Raw genomic sequence first — 18,685 nt, forward strand, 5'->3', positions numbered from 1 at the left:
CAGTATAAATTTTCACTTGAAGCTGGACAACAAAAGAAGGAACAGGGAATTGTGGCAACACTGACGCAGTCATTGTTGAAGAGTGATAGTCCAGTGTGTTCCCACTTGACAGAGCAACAGATGATACAGGATGAAATTGAAGAGACTGTGCCACAAAGATGCTATAGAACTTTCTATAGAATGGCCGCAGAAAATGGAGAAGAAAAAAATGTGCCCCCAGTTTAGAAGAAAATGATCTAAGAAAAGAGTTGTTTGATTTAATAGAGAGAGATGGACATATTAAGATCAATGAAAGAAATAGACTTCAGGTCAATAAAATCCAAAAAGTCAGAACTTTGATAAAACAAATGAACACAGTAATTAGGAATGTGCATAGAGATCCATGTGATATAACAGAAGTAAACAGGATATATTACTGTGCAGCTAAATTAATAACAGATACAATTCTACCACAAGAACACAGGTAGTAAGGGAAAAGAAGGGGAGAAATGAAATACCATCATGGAAGTTGTGACAAAGGGAAATACTGCCAGCCCAGGTATGTGGAATTTTGCAAATACTTCTGTGTCATTTGTGAATATTGATATGATTTATACAGAAGTGTCTGTAAAGTAAGCTAAAATGCAACTATAGCATACCTTATTGGAATAGAACAGGAATGCACCTGCACTATTGTGACTAGATGTATATGGTTAATGGAAACTGGAACACAGGAGGTGAATTTGAAAAAAATTCAGAGGAAATAGTTGAAATTAAATTGTTTCATAACCACATAGTAAAAGAGATGTTAACTCTCAGTTTCAGTGCAGTAGCAGACACAGACACAATGTCTAGAGCTAGAAGTTTTTGTATTGTCTTGAAAGAGAAATAATTACTAGGTTTAAAAAGTGTATTATTGTTTTATGACTTCCAGGATCTGCAAACATCTGAGAAACATGTATTTTTCATAGGGAGATGCCAAAATTCTGTTAGTGTCTGATAAAGGGGGTTTACCTTGGGAGCTGAACTCAGCAGTAATATTTGATATTATTTTAAGAACTCCATCAGAGAGAGAGACTGTGCATTTTGTATATTGTCTTTAACCTGACATCAGCTGGAAACATCCCCTCACCTCTGCACTTGCCTTGCTGTAAATACATTTTTAGGGCATAGTAACTCTGTTATATTCAGATAGGAGTATAGTAAAGTGTAGCTTAGATGCTTTCTTTATTTATTTGAGACTTTCCTGCAATGTTGTTTTAAATATTTCCTGTGATTTTGAACTTTGATGTAACTGATTACTTACTGAGTATTGTCTTGTTCTTTTATTATTTATTATTAAATATATTTAAACCTTTTAATTCTGGCTGGTCTGTTTAGGGATATTTAAGTTCTTAAAGTACTTGCATATCTATTTGATGACACTGTACATGCCACTCCTAAATAGCCTTGCTCTTGGCCGGCTAACATTTGGATTAATAGTAATATTACACAGAAGGATTGGACACCCTTTGCAAAGGGACTTACAGTAGCCAATAAGAGTTGGCTGGTGGCAGTGAAAACTAACTTATAGTCTGGACAGAAGGGGGCATAGCTAGTAAACCTGTGCTAGTCTTTCCCAGGTGTGTGAGTGTGTTTATATATAAATCAAATCTCAATGAGTGTATGCTTCAGCTACTTGGGCAGGAACGCAAAGCACTGGTTGGACAGAGAGGGTACTGAATATCTTGGTTTAGCTACTCAGCTGAGATCTCAACCCTATAGCTCTGCCAGTGGGGAGTCTTACTGGGGATCGGGAGAAAGAGGGAGAAACCATCCCCAGACTGACATGATCTCTGTGTGCTCTTAAGGGAAATTGCACTATTCTGTATGTGTGCTTGTCATCCTTCCAGTGTGTACCCTCCCCACTGTTGCCAGTGGTAAAGCTTGTGGCTCCTTGATTACTGGGTCAGTACAGGGGCATCACAGAAATATTGAATAGGGAAAACTTTAAAACAAATAAGACAAGAAGTGTTATTGTTAGAAGAGTATAGAAGAGGGAACAGATAAAAAAAATACTCAAAGACATGATAAAGGCAATGTGCAGTATTATAATGGATCAGGATTTATGTACTATTGCAAATAATAAATTAAAAATATCAGCACAGGCAGAAAAACGTAGAAGATACACAGATACATATAAAGAAAAAGTACAAAATAAGCAATTTAGTGATGACCCACAAAGTTTTATAGAAAATTTGGAAACAAGGTAAAAGGCATTGAAAGACCACCGAAAAAAAGAAGAAATATTCACATTTTGGAGAAGTATTTATGAAAATCCTGTGGAACATAACAAAGATGCTAAATGGACAAAAGACGTAAAGGAAATAATTAGAATTTCAAAGGTACATGATATGAAATGGGATGAAGTAACAGCCAGAGAGATTGAAACAAAATCAAGAAAAGCCTCTAATTGGAAACCTCAGGTCCAAATGCAATACCTAACTTCTGGTTAAAAGTATTAGCATCTTTGCACAAAGATTTAGCCATGAGTAAGTACTATTTATATGCATACTCTGAACAGACACCAACCTGGCTAACAACAGGAAAAACAATGCTTGTACTTAAGAGTGAAACTGCAAGCTACCCTAAAGTTATAGACCAATAAGTTGCCTTCTGACGATGTATAAATTATACACTGGAATTGATGCTGACAGAGTGTATAGTCATTTAGAAGAAAACTCAATTATGGCAAAAGAAAAACAGGGCAATAAAAGAAAGTCATATGGAACAAAGGATCATTTCTTGTTAAATAAAGTCATAGTGGAGAACAGTAAAAAGGGGAAGAATCAAACTATGGCAAGGATTGACTACAAAAAGGTATTTGACAGTATCCCACATTCATGGATAAAAGAGTGCTTAAAAATGTTTAAGGTACACCCTACACTGATAAACTACATCACAGCGACTGTAAAACAGTTACAAACTACTCTGCAGTTAAGCCATGATAAAGGGCAAATTATTATTCCAGGGATAAAAATTCAAAGGGGGGATATTCCATGGTAACAAGGATACCTACACCTCCAGGTTAGTGGCACAGCATGATACCTCTGAGATCATCCATGTGCAACTAACATCAAGCAAATCTGCAATGCAAATTGTGGCCTGCTATAGATCACCCTCCATGACCCAAGACCACCACTCCACCTTTCTGGAGACACTGGAAAACATGAAGGTCCTACCAAACACCCTGATATTGGGTGATTTCAATTACCCTACCTTTCACTGGGAAAACTACTCGAGTACAAATTCCCAGGCCCAGCGCTTCCTGGAATTCATCAACTCAAATGCCCTGGATCAGCTGGTAAACTCCCCTACCAGAGGTGAAAACATATTGGACCTGGTCATCACCAACATGGGCGGCAGATGTTCCACACCGGAGGTCAACCCATCACTGGTTAGATCAGACCATAAACTAAACACTCTGGATGTCCACACCCCACCAGCACCCCCAACTATGGAAACCACAGTAAAAAGCTTTTCTAAAGCAAACTTCCTTACTTAAGACAGAGGTGGTAGGTTTCACAGCCCCCACGCTAAAGGATAATGTTGCTCAAGATGCAGAAACCTTTACAATTGCACTCTATGAGCACCTACAAAGATGCATGGATCGTGCCATGCCTAGCAAAACCAAGACTCACTCATCTAAGAAAAGGAAATCAGTTTGGTGGATCCCTGCAATAAACAGGCTATACAATAGAAGGAGAAAACTAGTTCAGAAAAAAGCAAATCCCAAGAAGGAAAGACATCCCTGATCAGTATCAGTAAGAAACTAAGGTCCCTCATGAAATCATCCAAGGCTAACTTTGAAAGAAAAATATCCAAGGATTCAAAAGATAACTACAAAGCCTTCTTTAGCTATGTAAGTGGCAACTCATAGATATGCACTGAACTAGTGCAAAATAGCACAAATTATACGGAACCTACTGATATTGCCAACATCCTGGCAGATAGATTCAGTGCAATCTTCACCCCCCCCTCTCACCTCCAAAAGGGCCCACAACAATACCGGAAAAGTGTAGTGTCCCAAAAATCACATACGCACAGGTGAAAACAGCCCTTTCAAAAGCCAAAAACACAGCGTCAGTGGGACCAAATGGTGTCCCAGGCTGCGTCTTGCACGAACTACAGAACGAACTAACCCCCCCCACCTAAACGCACTGTTCAACCTCAGCCTCTCCACAGTCTGTGTCCATAGAATGGTGCACAACAATGGTTATTCCTCTCCACAAAGGAGGGGCCACAACTAACCCTGGTAACTATTGCCCCATAAGCCTGACTAGCCTGGTCTGCAGGGCTATGGAGCGCATCATCATGGAATTCATTAAAAAAGACATTGGGAACCTCCAAACACTTGACCTGACCCAGTTCGGCTTTGTTAAGAGCAAATCATGCCTAGTAAACCTGGTTGACTTCTTCAAGACAGTCACCAAGGCCATAGACAAGGGAAAGGTGGTTCACACAGCCTACCTTGACCACGCCAAGGTTTTAAACACCATTCCTCACTTGGGTATTACAGAAAAACTCACCAGCCTGAACATAAACTCCTACGTCATGAGATGGGTTGCCAACTGGCTTACAGACAGAACTCACATGGTAAGAATAGCATGCTCCAGGTCCAACTCTAAAACAGTCACAAGTGGTGTCCTGCAAGGCTCGGTCCTGGGACCCCTACTGTTTGGCATATACTTCTCAAAAGTACAGGCAAACACAGGAGGACTATTGCTAACCAAGTTCGCCGATGACTGCTAACTGGGAGCTATAATTGACTCTCCGGCTGACATGGACATCCTCAAAAAGGGCCTTACTGAGACAAACACCTGGTGTCAAAGTCATGGCCTCAAGCTAAATGCTAAAAAATGCATAGTCATCCCATTTGGGGGAAAAACAAAACACCCACAAATTACCACATAGGTGGCAGCCCCTTAATACAGAAGAGGTAATAAGAGATCTGGGGACCCAGGTAGATAGTAATCTCTCCTTTGACAATCATATTGCCAAAGTAGTTAGGAAATCTTTCTGTGTGGCCCATCTAATTACTAAAGGGTTTGCATCTAGAAATAAAGAGGTTATAGTGCCCCTCTGCTCATCACTTATTAGACCCATCATAGAGTACAATGCCCCATTTGGGATGTACATCACAAGACACTTCCAACAGCTGGAAAGACCACAAAAGTACCTCACCAAGAGGATTACTGGCCTCAAACATATGTCCTATGCAGCCTGACTGAAAAAACTCTGGCTGTACTCAGTGGCATATCGCTTACGCAGAGGTGATCTCTGCCTGACTTACAAAGCCATGTCCAACTCAGAATTGATGGACATGCTCCACCTAAAGAAATCCAAGTCACTATGAGCCACATGCTCTAGTGAGCTAAATCTCACCACAACAATAAATAGAACATGCTGGAGGGATAGATTCCTGTCACAGAGACTCCCCATGCTTTGGAACAAAATTCCAAATTACATCAGGCAGAGCCCCTCACTGACACTCTTCCAGAGAAACCTTGACGGGTGGATGGGTAACAGAAAATACACCCCTGGGATCACTTCATTGGCTGTGCTTGACAGAGAATCAGTTAATTAATCAATGGGGCAGCGAAAGCTGACACTCTGGCTAGGCTTATAAATGCCCTCAGGCTGATAGCCTAGTACCTACCTATGAACCTATAAACCATTTTTCCTTTTGCCTTGCCCTTAACCCATTAAGCTCTCTGTTTAACAGATTAGGTCATGGCTATAATTTGGCTCCCAGAAAGCAACAAAGTGTAAAGACTTCTCATATTCTCTTTGTCAATGGTTTAAAACTTTATAGCTCATCAGATGAGGAACTGAAAGCACAACTGCAAGTAGTCAAAACTTTTTCAGATGATATAAGAATGGCATTTGGTTTTGATAAATGTGCAAAAGCAACCTTTAAGGTAGGAAAGCTGCAGCACCAAGAAAACATCAGTTTGGGGCAAGAATGTGATATAAAAGATCTTGAGCAAGAGGGAGTGTATAAATATTTGGGAACTGATGAAGGATTGACAATAAAACATAAGGAATATTTTAGAAGACTTAAATTAATCCTGAAAACAACACTGACATCTAGGAACAAAATTCAGTCTATAAACCAATTTGCTCTTCCTGTCCTAACTTACAGTTTTGGAATGATTGACTGGCCCCTAAATGTGTTGGATAGATTAGACAGGAGAACAAGGAGGATGACTCTTGCTCTTCAAATGATTTATAAAAATCAGTGCATACCAAGATTATATCTATAACCCATTCTGAAGGAGGTAAGGGCCTCCTTGAAATTGATTGCATGTACAGATCTGCAATCGTGGGACTGCATACATATCTGTTGACCTCACAAGACCCAAACATAGTGAAAGTTTTGAAATATGAGGAGAATAAATCTAAGATGACTTCCCTTATTAGCCTAGCAGTAGTATATCGGCATCAAACAGGAATGGAAATCAAACCAGAAGTAGATAAAAATCAGGCAGCAACTGCCAAAAACAAAAGAAAGAATACAAAGTGAAGGATTAGATGAGAAGGTAAGAAATCTGGAAAATGCATAAATATAGTTGCAAGTATAGAAAACTCCTGGAAGAACCTCTGTTGATCAGGACTGAATGCAGGAATGGTTAAGAAGAGGCAAATTCAAACCAAAAGATGAAAGGTTAATACTGGCACCCAAAGATAGTGAACTACATACATATTGCTTTACAAAGTTCATTGAACATGTGGGAGAAACAGACAAATGTAGGTTTTGTAAAACAGAAAAGGAAACAGTTGCACACCTTGTTGCTAGTTGTGATATACTAATAGCAGAGAGACTGTATACTGAAAGGCCTAATAATGTGGCAAGACTGTTGCACTAGGGATTGTGCAAGCATTATAATATTGAAGTAGCTGATAAATACTGGAAACATAGTCACAAAGCATCATAGAAAATGATGGTCTACATCACATGGGATCAACTATTACCAACAGTTCAAAAGACAGATGTGAACAAAAGAGATATAGTGGTCCATGAAAAGAAGAAAAAAGTAACATTGATCATTGAAGTCACTACACCCAGTGACTAGTATAGTATAGTACAGACACACATTTGCAGGCAGAAATGAGAGCAATGTGGAAGAAAGATACCTAGACAGTTCCAATAGTAGCAGGAGCAACGGTTCTTATACAAAAGAATCTACAATCGTATTTAGATATGTTACCAATACATGTATCTCCATACAAATTTCAGAAGGAGTCATTACTGGGCACATGGTGAGTGCTGTGAAGAGCACTTCGGGCTAGCATCAAAGATTGAAACAATACTAATTTCATGAACTTTAATCATATTTTGACTTGGGAATGGAGTCTATCCCCATCATGGTATTAGAAACCCAAAAGATATGGAGAAATTAACAAACTGGGGATTAACCCATACATCACTAGATGGATAGCCAACTGGCTCACAGACAGAATGCATACTGTCAAAGTTGGCATTTCCACCTTTACCAGTAGACCAGTTACTAGTGGCATACCAGAAGGATCTGTGCTGGGCCCTGTACTGCTTGAAATCTATTTCTCGGAAGTCCAGGAGAAACTTGGCCTGTTGCTTACCAAGTTCACTGATGATTGCAAACTGGATGCAATCATTGAGTGTTAACATACCACAAAAGAGCTAACACAGAAAAATGACTGGTGCCAAACCATGGAGTAAAACTAATGCAAAAAAATGCATTATTATCCCCTTTGACAAAGAGGAAGCCCCTGGAAATTACAATACTGATAGCATCTCCCTAAGCTCACTCCCAGTGGTGCAAGATTTGTGAACACAGGTTAATGGCAATCTTGTGCATCTCATAAATGGAGGCATCACATCCAAGACTAAGGATGTTATAACTCCTCTGTACTCGACCCTCATCAGACCACTAATAGAGTACTTTGCACCCTTTTTCATGTACCTCACCAGACACCTGCAGCAGCTGGAGAAACCACAGAGGTTTCTCACCAAGAAAATTCACAGCCTCCAAAAGATGACCTACATAGAAAGACTGAAAGCCCTGTCACAGTAATCTGTATCCTACAGGCTGCTGTGAGGCAACTTGTGCCTGGCCTACAGAGCAGTGTATTACCCTGCCCTAATGGGAATGCTTCACATCTGCAAATTAAATGAGACAAAAGTCACTTGCTCCAGGGATCTCAACCTATCCTGTGACATTAACAGAACATGATAGAGACATATATATCTCCCAGAAATTGCCACAGCTTTGGAATAAACTCCTAATTCATGTGAAGCAGAGCTCCTCAGTGACCCTATTCAAGAGCAACCTAGATAATTGGATGGGAGACCATAAATTCACCCCGGGGTAGCACCTATGTCCCTCATGGACATGGGTAGTCGGTGCTGATCATAGACTCACTCGGTGAATAATGACCATCTAACCATTCAATGACCATTCTAACCATTCATCTGACCATCTAAATCATCCAAGGCCAACTTTGAGAGAAAAATCGCAAAAGACACAAAAGACAATCACAAGGCCTTCTTTAGCTATGTTAGAAACCTGGGTGGAAACTCCCAGATATGCTCAGAGTTAGTCCAAAATGACACAAAATACACCAAACCCACTGACATTGCCAACATTCTGGCAGACAGGTTCAGTGCAAATTTCTCCTCCCCCTCCCCCCCAAAAGGAGAAATAACTATCCCAGCAGAGTGTAGCCTCCCTAACATCTCAGATGCCCAGGTGAGAGCCGCCCTCTCTAAAGCTAAAAACACAGCATCAATGGGACCAGATGGTGTCCCGGGCTGTGTGCTACATGAACTCCAAGAGGAACTAAACCCACACATAAGGCTGCTGTTTAATCTTAGCCTTACTACAGGATACGTACCCAAAGAGTGGCGTATGGCAACAGTGGTCCCACTTCACAAAGGCGGTGCTTCTACGGACCCTGGAAATTACCGCCCCATAAGCTTGATGAGCCTGGTCTGCAAAGCTATGGAGAGGATCATTATGGAACTCATAAACAAAGACATTGGGGACCTACAGACATTGGATCCTACCCAATTTGGCTTTGTCAAGGGCAGATCCTGCCTTTTGAACTTGGTCGACTTTTTTGAAACTGTCACTAAAGCCATTGATGAGGGTAAGGCAGTTCGCACAGCCTACCTTGACCTTGCAAAAGCCTTTGACACAATACCCCACTCGGGCATCATAGACAAACTCACCAGCTTAAATGTAAACCTATATGTCACAAGATGGGTTGCAAACTGGCTCAAGGACAGAACCCACAGGGTCAGAGTTGCTGGAGCTATGTCAGACTCTAAGCCAGTCACAAGCGGTGTCCCACAGGGCTCAGTCCTGGGACCCCTCTTGTTCGGCATTTATTTTTCTGAGGTACAGGCAAACATAGGAGGATTGTGGCTGACAAAGTTCGCAGATGACTGCAAACTGGGCGCCATAATTGATACTCCAGCGGACACAAACATCCTTCAGAGAGGCCTCATAGAAGTGGATAATTGGTGCCAGAGCCATGGCCTTAAGCTGAACGCCAAAAAATGTATAGTCATACCCTTTGATAAAAACAAGGTGCCGACAAATTACCACATAGGCGGTAATCCATTAAGTACAGAAGAGGTAATCAGGGACCTAGGGACCCATGTTGACAGTAACCTCTCATTTGACACTCACATTGCCAAAGTGGTTAGGAAGACCTTCTATATTGCCCACCTTATCATGAAGGGTTTCACATCTAGATCAAGAGAGGTCATTGTGCCCCTGTAGTCTTCTCTTATCAGGCCAATGATTGAGTACAATGCCCCATTTGGGATGTATCTCACCCGACACCTGCAGCAGTTGGAAAGACCCCAAAAGTTCCTCACCAAGAGGATAAAGGGTCTTAAACATATGTCATATGCCGCCCGACTGAAAAAACTCCAGCTGTATTTAGTCACATACCACCTACTCAGAGGTGATCTGTGCCTGACGTACAAGGCCATGTCCAATAATGAATTAATGGACATGCTCCACCTCAGAAAATCCAAATCCATCAGAGCCACATGAACAAGTGACTTAAACCTCAACACAGAAATAAATAGGACGTGCTGGAGGGACAGATTCATAACCCAGAGGCTCCCTACACTCTGGAACAGAATCCCAGTCCATGTTAGGCAGAGCCCCTCACTGACTATTCAAGAGAAATCTCGACAAATGGATGTGAGATCGTAGGTTTACCCCAGGGGTCACTTCTGTGTCACTACTAGACAGAGGCATAGTAAACTAAACCATAAAAGGGCGTAGTATTCTCATCCTAAGGGGTGGTGTAAGCCACATACACTCTGGCTAGGCTTATAAATGCCTTAGGGAAGATAGCCTAGTAAGAACCTATGAACCATTGTCATTTAGGGAACATGGGTATAACATGGCAAGGCTTGTAAAGGCTCTAGAGCCATTAGCCTAAACTCCTATGAAACGTTTCAGATACTTTTGAGTACTGAGTACTTAGCATAGTAAGTTGCTGCCTGTTTAGGATCCATTTTCTGTTTAGATCAAGTTGAAACAGACAAATATAATTATTTTTCTGCTTATATGCCTAATGGAATCTTGCTGACATTTCTGCTGACCATAACAACAACAGACTTTTTTTTTACAAGTTTTTACTACTCTGTATAATTAAAAATATTCTCAGCCCCATCTCAATTCCTCTCCCTTTTAATTTCAACTCATGTCTGGGTAACTGAACAAGTACAATGTAAAGAATATGCCTTAATCTATGCCAGTATTTGAACATGAAGATCCACACAATCATTCTGGATTCAGTTTCCAATAATTTTGCAGCTATTTCTTAATGTACAGCTTTTGAAGTTCTGATATAACTGACATTCAAATCAGTGTACCTTTCTAGCAATTCCTTTTCTAAGACAATAGTTTAAATAAGCACTTGACACTTTATAGCTATCTAGTAACTATACTGATGGTGCAAAAACTAATGAGGATTTGGCTATATTGTATGAAATAGAATCCCCCCTTAGAATAAGTCCCTTTCTTTAGCAGATAATGACATTTTGGCATAGTTGTTCCCACAATGCTGTTGCTCAAGTACTTGACTTTCAGTTTAAGGAATAAATGAATCGACTTCTCCTTTATCAAAGATTAGGCAGATAACTCATAATATACTTGCCACACACTTTCACCTCCCCATTAAACTGCCACAATTAGGAAGGGTACAGTTGTAAATTTAATGTGTCTTTGCAGGGGCCCCACCTCAAAAAAAATTCTAGCATCTTCCACAACTGTAATCAAAACATAAATCCAATGTCAATCGAACATCTGTGATAATGTAGTCTATGGTCTGCTGGCCACAGCATTTGTAGCTTCAGAAAGCCAAGCAAAGACCAGACCCAGATATTTCACCACCATGCACACACTAATACATGTTTTTATTTGTGGCAAATGTCTTACAGTAATAGGTTTATAGAAATGCCAACATTTTAAAATTGTAAGGAATATACTTGTAAATGTATTCCATTGTACATTAAAATATTAAATATGTTCCATAAACACAATGAATCCTAAAGTACACTAAAGCAGCTGCTTCTACAACTTGTGAAAATGTGGCAGTGTTAATTGGTTGGTAAAAATGTTTCTTCTTGATTATCCGACATATATGCAGATTTTATAACTAATGTCTGGTTTATAGCAGTATTAAAAGGGAAAAGGGGTTCAGAAAGTTCTGAACTTATTCTAATTAAACTATAAGAACTTAAAACATAAATGACTACAAAACAGTGAACAAAAATATAAAAACTGTACAATAAAATAAGATGAAGCATACAGAATTGGTAAAGTCAGTATGACTGACAGTGCCTGAGATCTAACATTTTGTCAGTGTGAAAAACAGTATATGGATGTCTTACCAATATGGGACTGAAGAATTAAATAAAATCAGAGATAAACAAGGAACATATAAGGTTTTTAGGATCATCCCTTAAACTCAATAGATCCAGCCTCCTGAGAAGGGAGTTATTAAATATCCACAAATAAAACACATAATTCAAAAATGTTTTTTAAAAGGATGTCATTTATTAAAACCAAACAAAACCCCCACAAAAGTTAAGCATGGACATCTCTGTTCATATAACAAGATCTCCTCTTCAGGACAAACAAGTAACCAGCTTAGAGAAATACTACATCATGCAATTCAGTCATGTGATGTAAAACAAAAAAATGTACATTTAATTTGCAAAGCCTTCATTTTAATGCAGTTATTAGCACTTATCGATACTTGGTAATCTTAGTGAATCTAATTAAAGCTACTAATGCAACTCCTTGCGTTAGTTCTGAAGATGTCTTAATACTTTTTTGTTGAGTTTGGTACACAGTTTGAAGGATCTACTCTTTCCAGTCTTGTCAATTTAGCTACTAAATCTCATCTGAAGTAAAATATGAAAGGAGAGTGAATTGCTTACCTCCTCCATTCTTTTGGCAGAGGTAGGGAAAGCGCCACACATTACCCAGTCCAACAGAAAATCCAATCTGAGCCAAAATGTACTGTAGCTTATTGTTCCAAGCAGGTCTCTCCTCTCCAGAATCAAGGTCATCATCTAATCCTTTGCTGAGGCCTGGGTGACCGCCCACATTTAGGAAACTGTTCCTGTAGTCCAGAGGTTCCTCATGAGCAAGGAGATCAGCTACAGACTCAGTCACATGCTCAGTGCTGTGCTCCTTCTGGGTCACTTTGCTGTTTTTAGGCATCTGGGTGTCTCAGGCCAACACTGTCATAAATATGTGAGAACAGATGGTAGGATGCTGTGATGGGTCTTACTAATCTCCAGTGCTGGGAAGTGGGTCTAGTCAAGCTGTTCTTCTGTTGTCTCTGAAATAAGAGAATAAGAGGAAATCAGGTCAGCAAAGCCATGTCATCGTACTGTTCCTCTGCAACCTAAATGAACTGTTACTCTGGTTATGAGCCTACCCCCATCCATACCCAAGAATAGGCATCATACCAATAGCCTAATAAGCAGAGTCATTGGCCTAGTCCCTCAGACCCCTTTTTCACCACCCCCTTTGAGTTTTAGTGCCTTTCAGTGCTAATATGTCAACAGTGGCTGTACTTCCAATAAACTCATGTTTTCACACACAGATTTCCATGGAAGGCTAGTAATATTCTCTATAGCTTCCTGTCCTGGCTCATGGTAGTAAACTCCTACCACCCCCAATTACCTAACTCGGGGAAACCAAATAAGCACAAATGGTAAATTGTAATAGAGCAGTCTGGCCTGTTAGAAGTGGATACCAACAGCTTTTCACCATTTAGCAGCAAATACTTTCTTAGCAATTAAATACATACTATTAATAAACAGCCAATCAGCTACAAGCTTTTAAAAGTGAATGAATAAAAATACTTAAGAATGAGGTGAATATTCAGAGAGATGAACTTGAACAGAGTAAAAGGAGAATTATCATTTTGGACAGATGGAAAAGAAAAACTTACAGCCACACTTTTTTTGTAGATATTTCTTAACTAAAAGAAATGACAAGTTCTAAACAGTATTTATTTATTTTTATTTATTTTACATTTGTTGACCGGGATAGTCTGACTGGATATATGTCCATTTTTAGCTGAGTCCTGGGGAGAAAAGCTCCATACTATATACTATATACACATACTACAAAGAACTTTATCATTTATACATATATATCACTTTTACAATTTCCATACAGACATACATTCTTTAAGGCTTTACCATCACTTGGTCACACAATTTAATGCAAAGCTATTGAATTATAAACCAGATAACAAGATACAGTCACTTAGAGGCAAGAAGTCCTCAAAAGGCACACAGTTGAGTGGGTGGAAGTTAGGAGTAATGCAAGGACATAGCCATCATGTTTTAAATAATTGTATAAGATGCTTCTTGAATTGGAGTAATGAGGGTTCAGATGTTAGGTCAGCAGGAAGTGAGTTCCATGTTTTGCCAACAGAGTTTGTGAAACAGAGCCTCCCCAGCTGAGTTGTTAGTTTTGAAAATGTACACTAACATTTTGTTGGCGGATTGGAGAGAATTGAGGTTCTGGTAGGGGGTGATAAGGCTTTTTAGAACATGAGTGTATTCGGGCTGGTAGAGAGTCTTATGGGCAACAACTAGTTGGTTGACCTTAAATAGGTTAGGTAGTTCAAGCCACCCAAGTTGAATAAGGTTGAGACAGTGGTGGGGTCTGTAGGCTGTACCAGTGGCAAATCTGGCAATGTGATTATAGCAGTTAGCGTATTTGTTAAAGTCAGCTTTACTCATGTTTGTGAATAAGGGGGAGGCATAGAGGAGGGGAGAAAGTAGGTGAGTGAGGGCAATAACAGTCCTAGCTAGAGGAGTTAGGAAGGGCTTAATCTTGTAGCGAGTTCCAAGTTTTTTATTAACTGTTTTAATCGTATGGTTAATATGCAAGTGAAACTTAAGGTTATTGTCAACTATTACACCTAAGAGCTTGGTCAAGGGATCTGGAGAAATAATGGTGCCATTGTTAGATTTTATGGTGAAGGTCGATCCAGTGGAACTTTGAGATGGGGAGAACAGCAATAACTTAGTTTTGTTGGGATTTAATATGAGACAGCGATTAACAAACCAATTTTCAATTATATTAAAAGCATTTTGGGATAAAGACTGCAACTCTGTTGGGGATGTGGCTGAGCATATAAGAGTCGAGTCATCTGTGTACTGAATGCAGGCAGCGTCTGGGATGAACTTATGCTGATCGTTAATAAATACAGAAACTAAAAGGGATCCTAAGATGGAGCCCTGGGAGACTCCAAGAGTGATAGGTAGAAGGGTGGATAGGTTATCCTTCCATAGGACTGCCTGTTGCCTACCACTCAAGTACAATTGGAACCATTGGATAGCCTGGGTGTCTAAGGACATGCTTTTCAGTATTTGTATAAGTAGTGTGTGGTTTACCATGTTGAAGGCCTTGGAAATGTCTAAAAATGATGGCTGAAGAAAGCTTATTATTGTTTTGGTTTTGATTTATGACGTTAGTGAAGGAGAGAAAGGCAGTGGAAGTACTATGGTATGGTCTAAACCCATGTTGAGAGTTTGTCAGGAGTTTGTTAATGATAAGATGGTTCAGGAGTTGTCTATGGATACATTTTTACATACTTTTGGCTAGTGGAGATAGGATAGCTATGGGTAGCTTATCTTTTTGGGATACATCTGAGTCAAAGGGATAAATACAGACAACTCGCAGGTCTATGCATCAGCCCATACATAGGTTCATAGATTAGTACTAAGCTAACTGCCCTTGCGAGCCATTTTAAGCCTAGCCAATTATCCCTTGTGAGACTCAAACCCTGCACTTTGTGTTTGCAAGGCAAGTACCTTAACCATTAGGCCACCCTCCCAACCCTGTAACATGTACAATGTACACATGTAACAAAAAGACGTCGTAGGCTGTCTACTTGAATAAAAATGTTTATATTAGCACTTTCATTTGACAGAATGTTCAAACTTCATCAGATACAAATTTAAAAAGTGAAAAAAGCTTTTAAATAATGTTTGTAATGTTGACATCACTTCCTGTATACAAAATTAAAGGTAAATGAAACAATTTTACCATTGTTATAAAATATTCTAAATCCTAATTCAAAAATAATTTATCTATCTAAGGCCCTTAAGTTCAATAAACATTTCACATTACAAGTGTCATTAAGTCCAGGAAAGTTAAATGAAGCTAGACATAATTGCCACAAAAGGTCTTTTTCTTCTAATTTTAAAGACCATGGGCCACCTCTCTTATCAGGGACTATTTGTTCCAAAATAGAAAATAAAAATGAATGGTTCATGTTCTCCACTATATGTTTTGCTAAGGCATTATTAAGGTTGTTTTTACGAATGTTATAAATGTGTTCATAAATGCGTTGTTTTAATGATCTCTCTGTTTTACCAACATAGAAACATACGCATTTTTCACAAGAAGCTAAGTAAATTACCCCTTTTGATTCACAATTATATTTATCAAAGGTATGGAATTGTTGTCCTATTATATTTACACTTTTACCCACTTTTATATATTTACAGAAGTTGCACCTCCCACATTTAGACATACCAGGATTACTAACTAGTTTTGGGGGTGGTCTCTCTAACAGAGCTTTCAGGTTATAACCTCTTCTGAAAATGAAATTGGGCCTTTCACCTAATTTGTTACGTATTGTCAGGTCCGTCGATATTACAGTCCAATTTTTCATCAAAACACTCTTTATAGAACCAGAAGTATTGGAAAAAGTTGTAATAAAGGAAGTAGTTTGTTCTACAGTCAAATTCAGGTTATTTCCAATATTTTGAGTGTTATAAATCAAAACCTGAGGTGTTGGAACTAAAATGTCAGATGGAAAATTACTTTGTCCACTACTTCCATTTAAAATAGGTTTGAAATCACCTCTTCTCCTTTTAGTAGTTACTTCCAAAATTAGGTTGTCTATTAATTCCAGAGGATATGATCTTTTTAAGAGCATGTCCTTTAGTTTATTCACTTCTGTCATAAAGGCAGAAAACAAAGATGACATTCTAGCCGCTCAGACTAGTTGTCCTTTCACGACCGCCTTCTTCTGGTGAAAAGGGTGTGAACTGTCAAAGTGTAGGAAGTTGTTGGAATAAGTGGGCTTCCTATACACACTGGCCAAATATCTTCTGTTAGTTAGACCATTAACCAGAAAAACATCTAAAAAGGTGATGTTAACCTTGTTGAATTCATGAGTAAATTTCAAAAATTCTGTCATGGTAGATAAACGCTCTACAAAGGTCCCTGCCATTGTTTCATTACCATCAAATAAAATAAAGATATCATCTAAATAGCGTGTATACCATTTAACATGTGCTTTAAATAAACTGTCTTCAAATAAAAAATTCCTTTCCCAAAAACATAAAATACTGTTGGCAAAACTTCCCCGCATGGGGAACCCATGGCCACTCCCGAACTTTGCTTGTAAAAATGTCATTAAATAGAAAGAAATTGTTATGTAAGACAATTTCTAAAAGTGTCATTATTAAGTGGACGTTGTCGTTATTGGCTCCCTTACTAATGATGATGTCCCTTATCCACTCTAAGCCCAAATCCTGGGGGATGACAGTATATAAATCCCTAACATCTATAGTAAGGACGTGTAGGGATTCATCATGAACAATAAGGTTAAGTTGTTCTAAAAAGTGCCATGAATCACGACAAATTTGTGATTCAGTTTTTAAGTATGTCTTCAATTTTTCATCCACAAATTTGGCACAAGCAAAAGTAATGGACCCTCGTCCACTAACAATTGGACGTAAAGGAGGATTTCTAATATTTTTATGTATTTTGGGAAGTGCAAAGAAAGAGGGAATATTCGGAGCTGGCATACACAAATAATTAAGTACATCCAAAGTGATGGTCCCTTCAATGAATAAGTCATTAAGTAAATACTTAATTTTTCAAAAGGCACCATTAATATCATTTAGAGATACCCTAGTATAAGTGTCACTTTCTAACAATGTCTTAACTCTTTCAACATAGTGAATTTCTTCCATAAAACTAAACCTCCTCCTTTATCTGGTTTGAGAACATGGATGTGATGTGCTCTCAAATTATCTAAAAGTGATCTCTCATTTGATGTAATGTTGTTCTTTGTATTGAATGAACCTTTTAATGATGTATTGTGTATATGTCTTAAGTCCAATTCACATATTTTTTCATATAAACCTAAAGTGGGATGTAACGGAGGATTAAAAAGACTGGATATCTTAGGTTCATTATTATTAATAAATCATAATTATTAATAAAGCAACTGTTCCCAAAAGTAAGCCTTAGATTCAGCTTTCTTAGATATAATTTAAAGTCCATAAGAGTTCTTGCTAAATCAGCTTGTTTACTTGGGACAAGTGTAAGACCTTTAGAAAGCAAGTTGACAAGTTCCTGCATAACAGGGTATTGAGAAAATTTATATACTTTAAAGTCATTGGTAGAATTCGATATGATTTCAGTGTCAGTTTCATCGGTAGATGTTAAAGGTGTAGACCGTGTTGTCATCTCCGCCTGTGATTCTGACCTTTTTGCCGAAAGTTCTGTCGTTGTCATCCTCCCCCATGTTCTGTTTGCTCTGACTTGCCTGGTGAAAATCCTGAGAAGTGGAAGAATTGGATGAATTTTGTTTTTCCTTAATTCTTTCACTTCTTCTAGGAGATGCAACTTGTGATGTCACAGTAACATGAGTGTCAGTGAATGAATGAGTTTTTTTATCAGCCCATACATGACAAACTCCAGCATAGCACTCTCATAATACTTACGGCTGTTTATACAACTAATTAGCTTACATGTTTTCCGTACAGACACCATAGATGCAGTTAAGCAAGTCTCTTACTTACATGCCAGTGAGTTGTTTTCTTGATATTGGCTAACTCCTTAAAGAATCTTATTGCAGCTTAAGTTCTCTGGCCTAGGAATAGTCACAGACACTGTACAAATAGGGCAGGATGATTACAGCTGTCTGCTTCATATGCCTGCTATACATTTTAAATCCTATGTATAATTACTGTATTTCTCAGCAGAATGAATTTGAAAACTTCTATGCAATATATAAAAGTATATGGTCACAAATTCACAAATCTTTTCATGCCATTGAAAATCATACATTGCAGATTAAAATACATATTTTTTTTTGT

At 38.7% G+C, this 18,685-nt stretch overlaps 1 protein-coding gene across 2 annotated transcripts in view; it reads right to left on the reverse strand.

Moving 5' to 3' along the window:
- Positions 1–18,685, reverse strand: part of SLC6A17 (solute carrier family 6 member 17) — a 609,379-nt gene that overhangs the window by 515,879 nt on the left and 74,815 nt on the right. For both annotated transcript variants that reach the window (XM_044076905.1, XM_044076906.1), the window contains exon 2: positions 12,473–12,879. In XM_044076905.1, the coding sequence (XP_043932840.1) occupies positions 12,473–12,758 (286 nt within the window). In that variant the 5' untranslated portion in view covers positions 12,759–12,879. The remainder of the gene's footprint in view (positions 1–12,472; positions 12,880–18,685) is intronic.

Source organism: Protopterus annectens, chromosome 7.part0, assembly GCF_019279795.1.
Source record: "Protopterus annectens isolate FY-2018-M chromosome 7.part0, PAN1.0, whole genome shotgun sequence".
Classification (NCBI taxonomy): Eukaryota; Metazoa; Chordata; order Ceratodontiformes; family Protopteridae; genus Protopterus; species Protopterus annectens.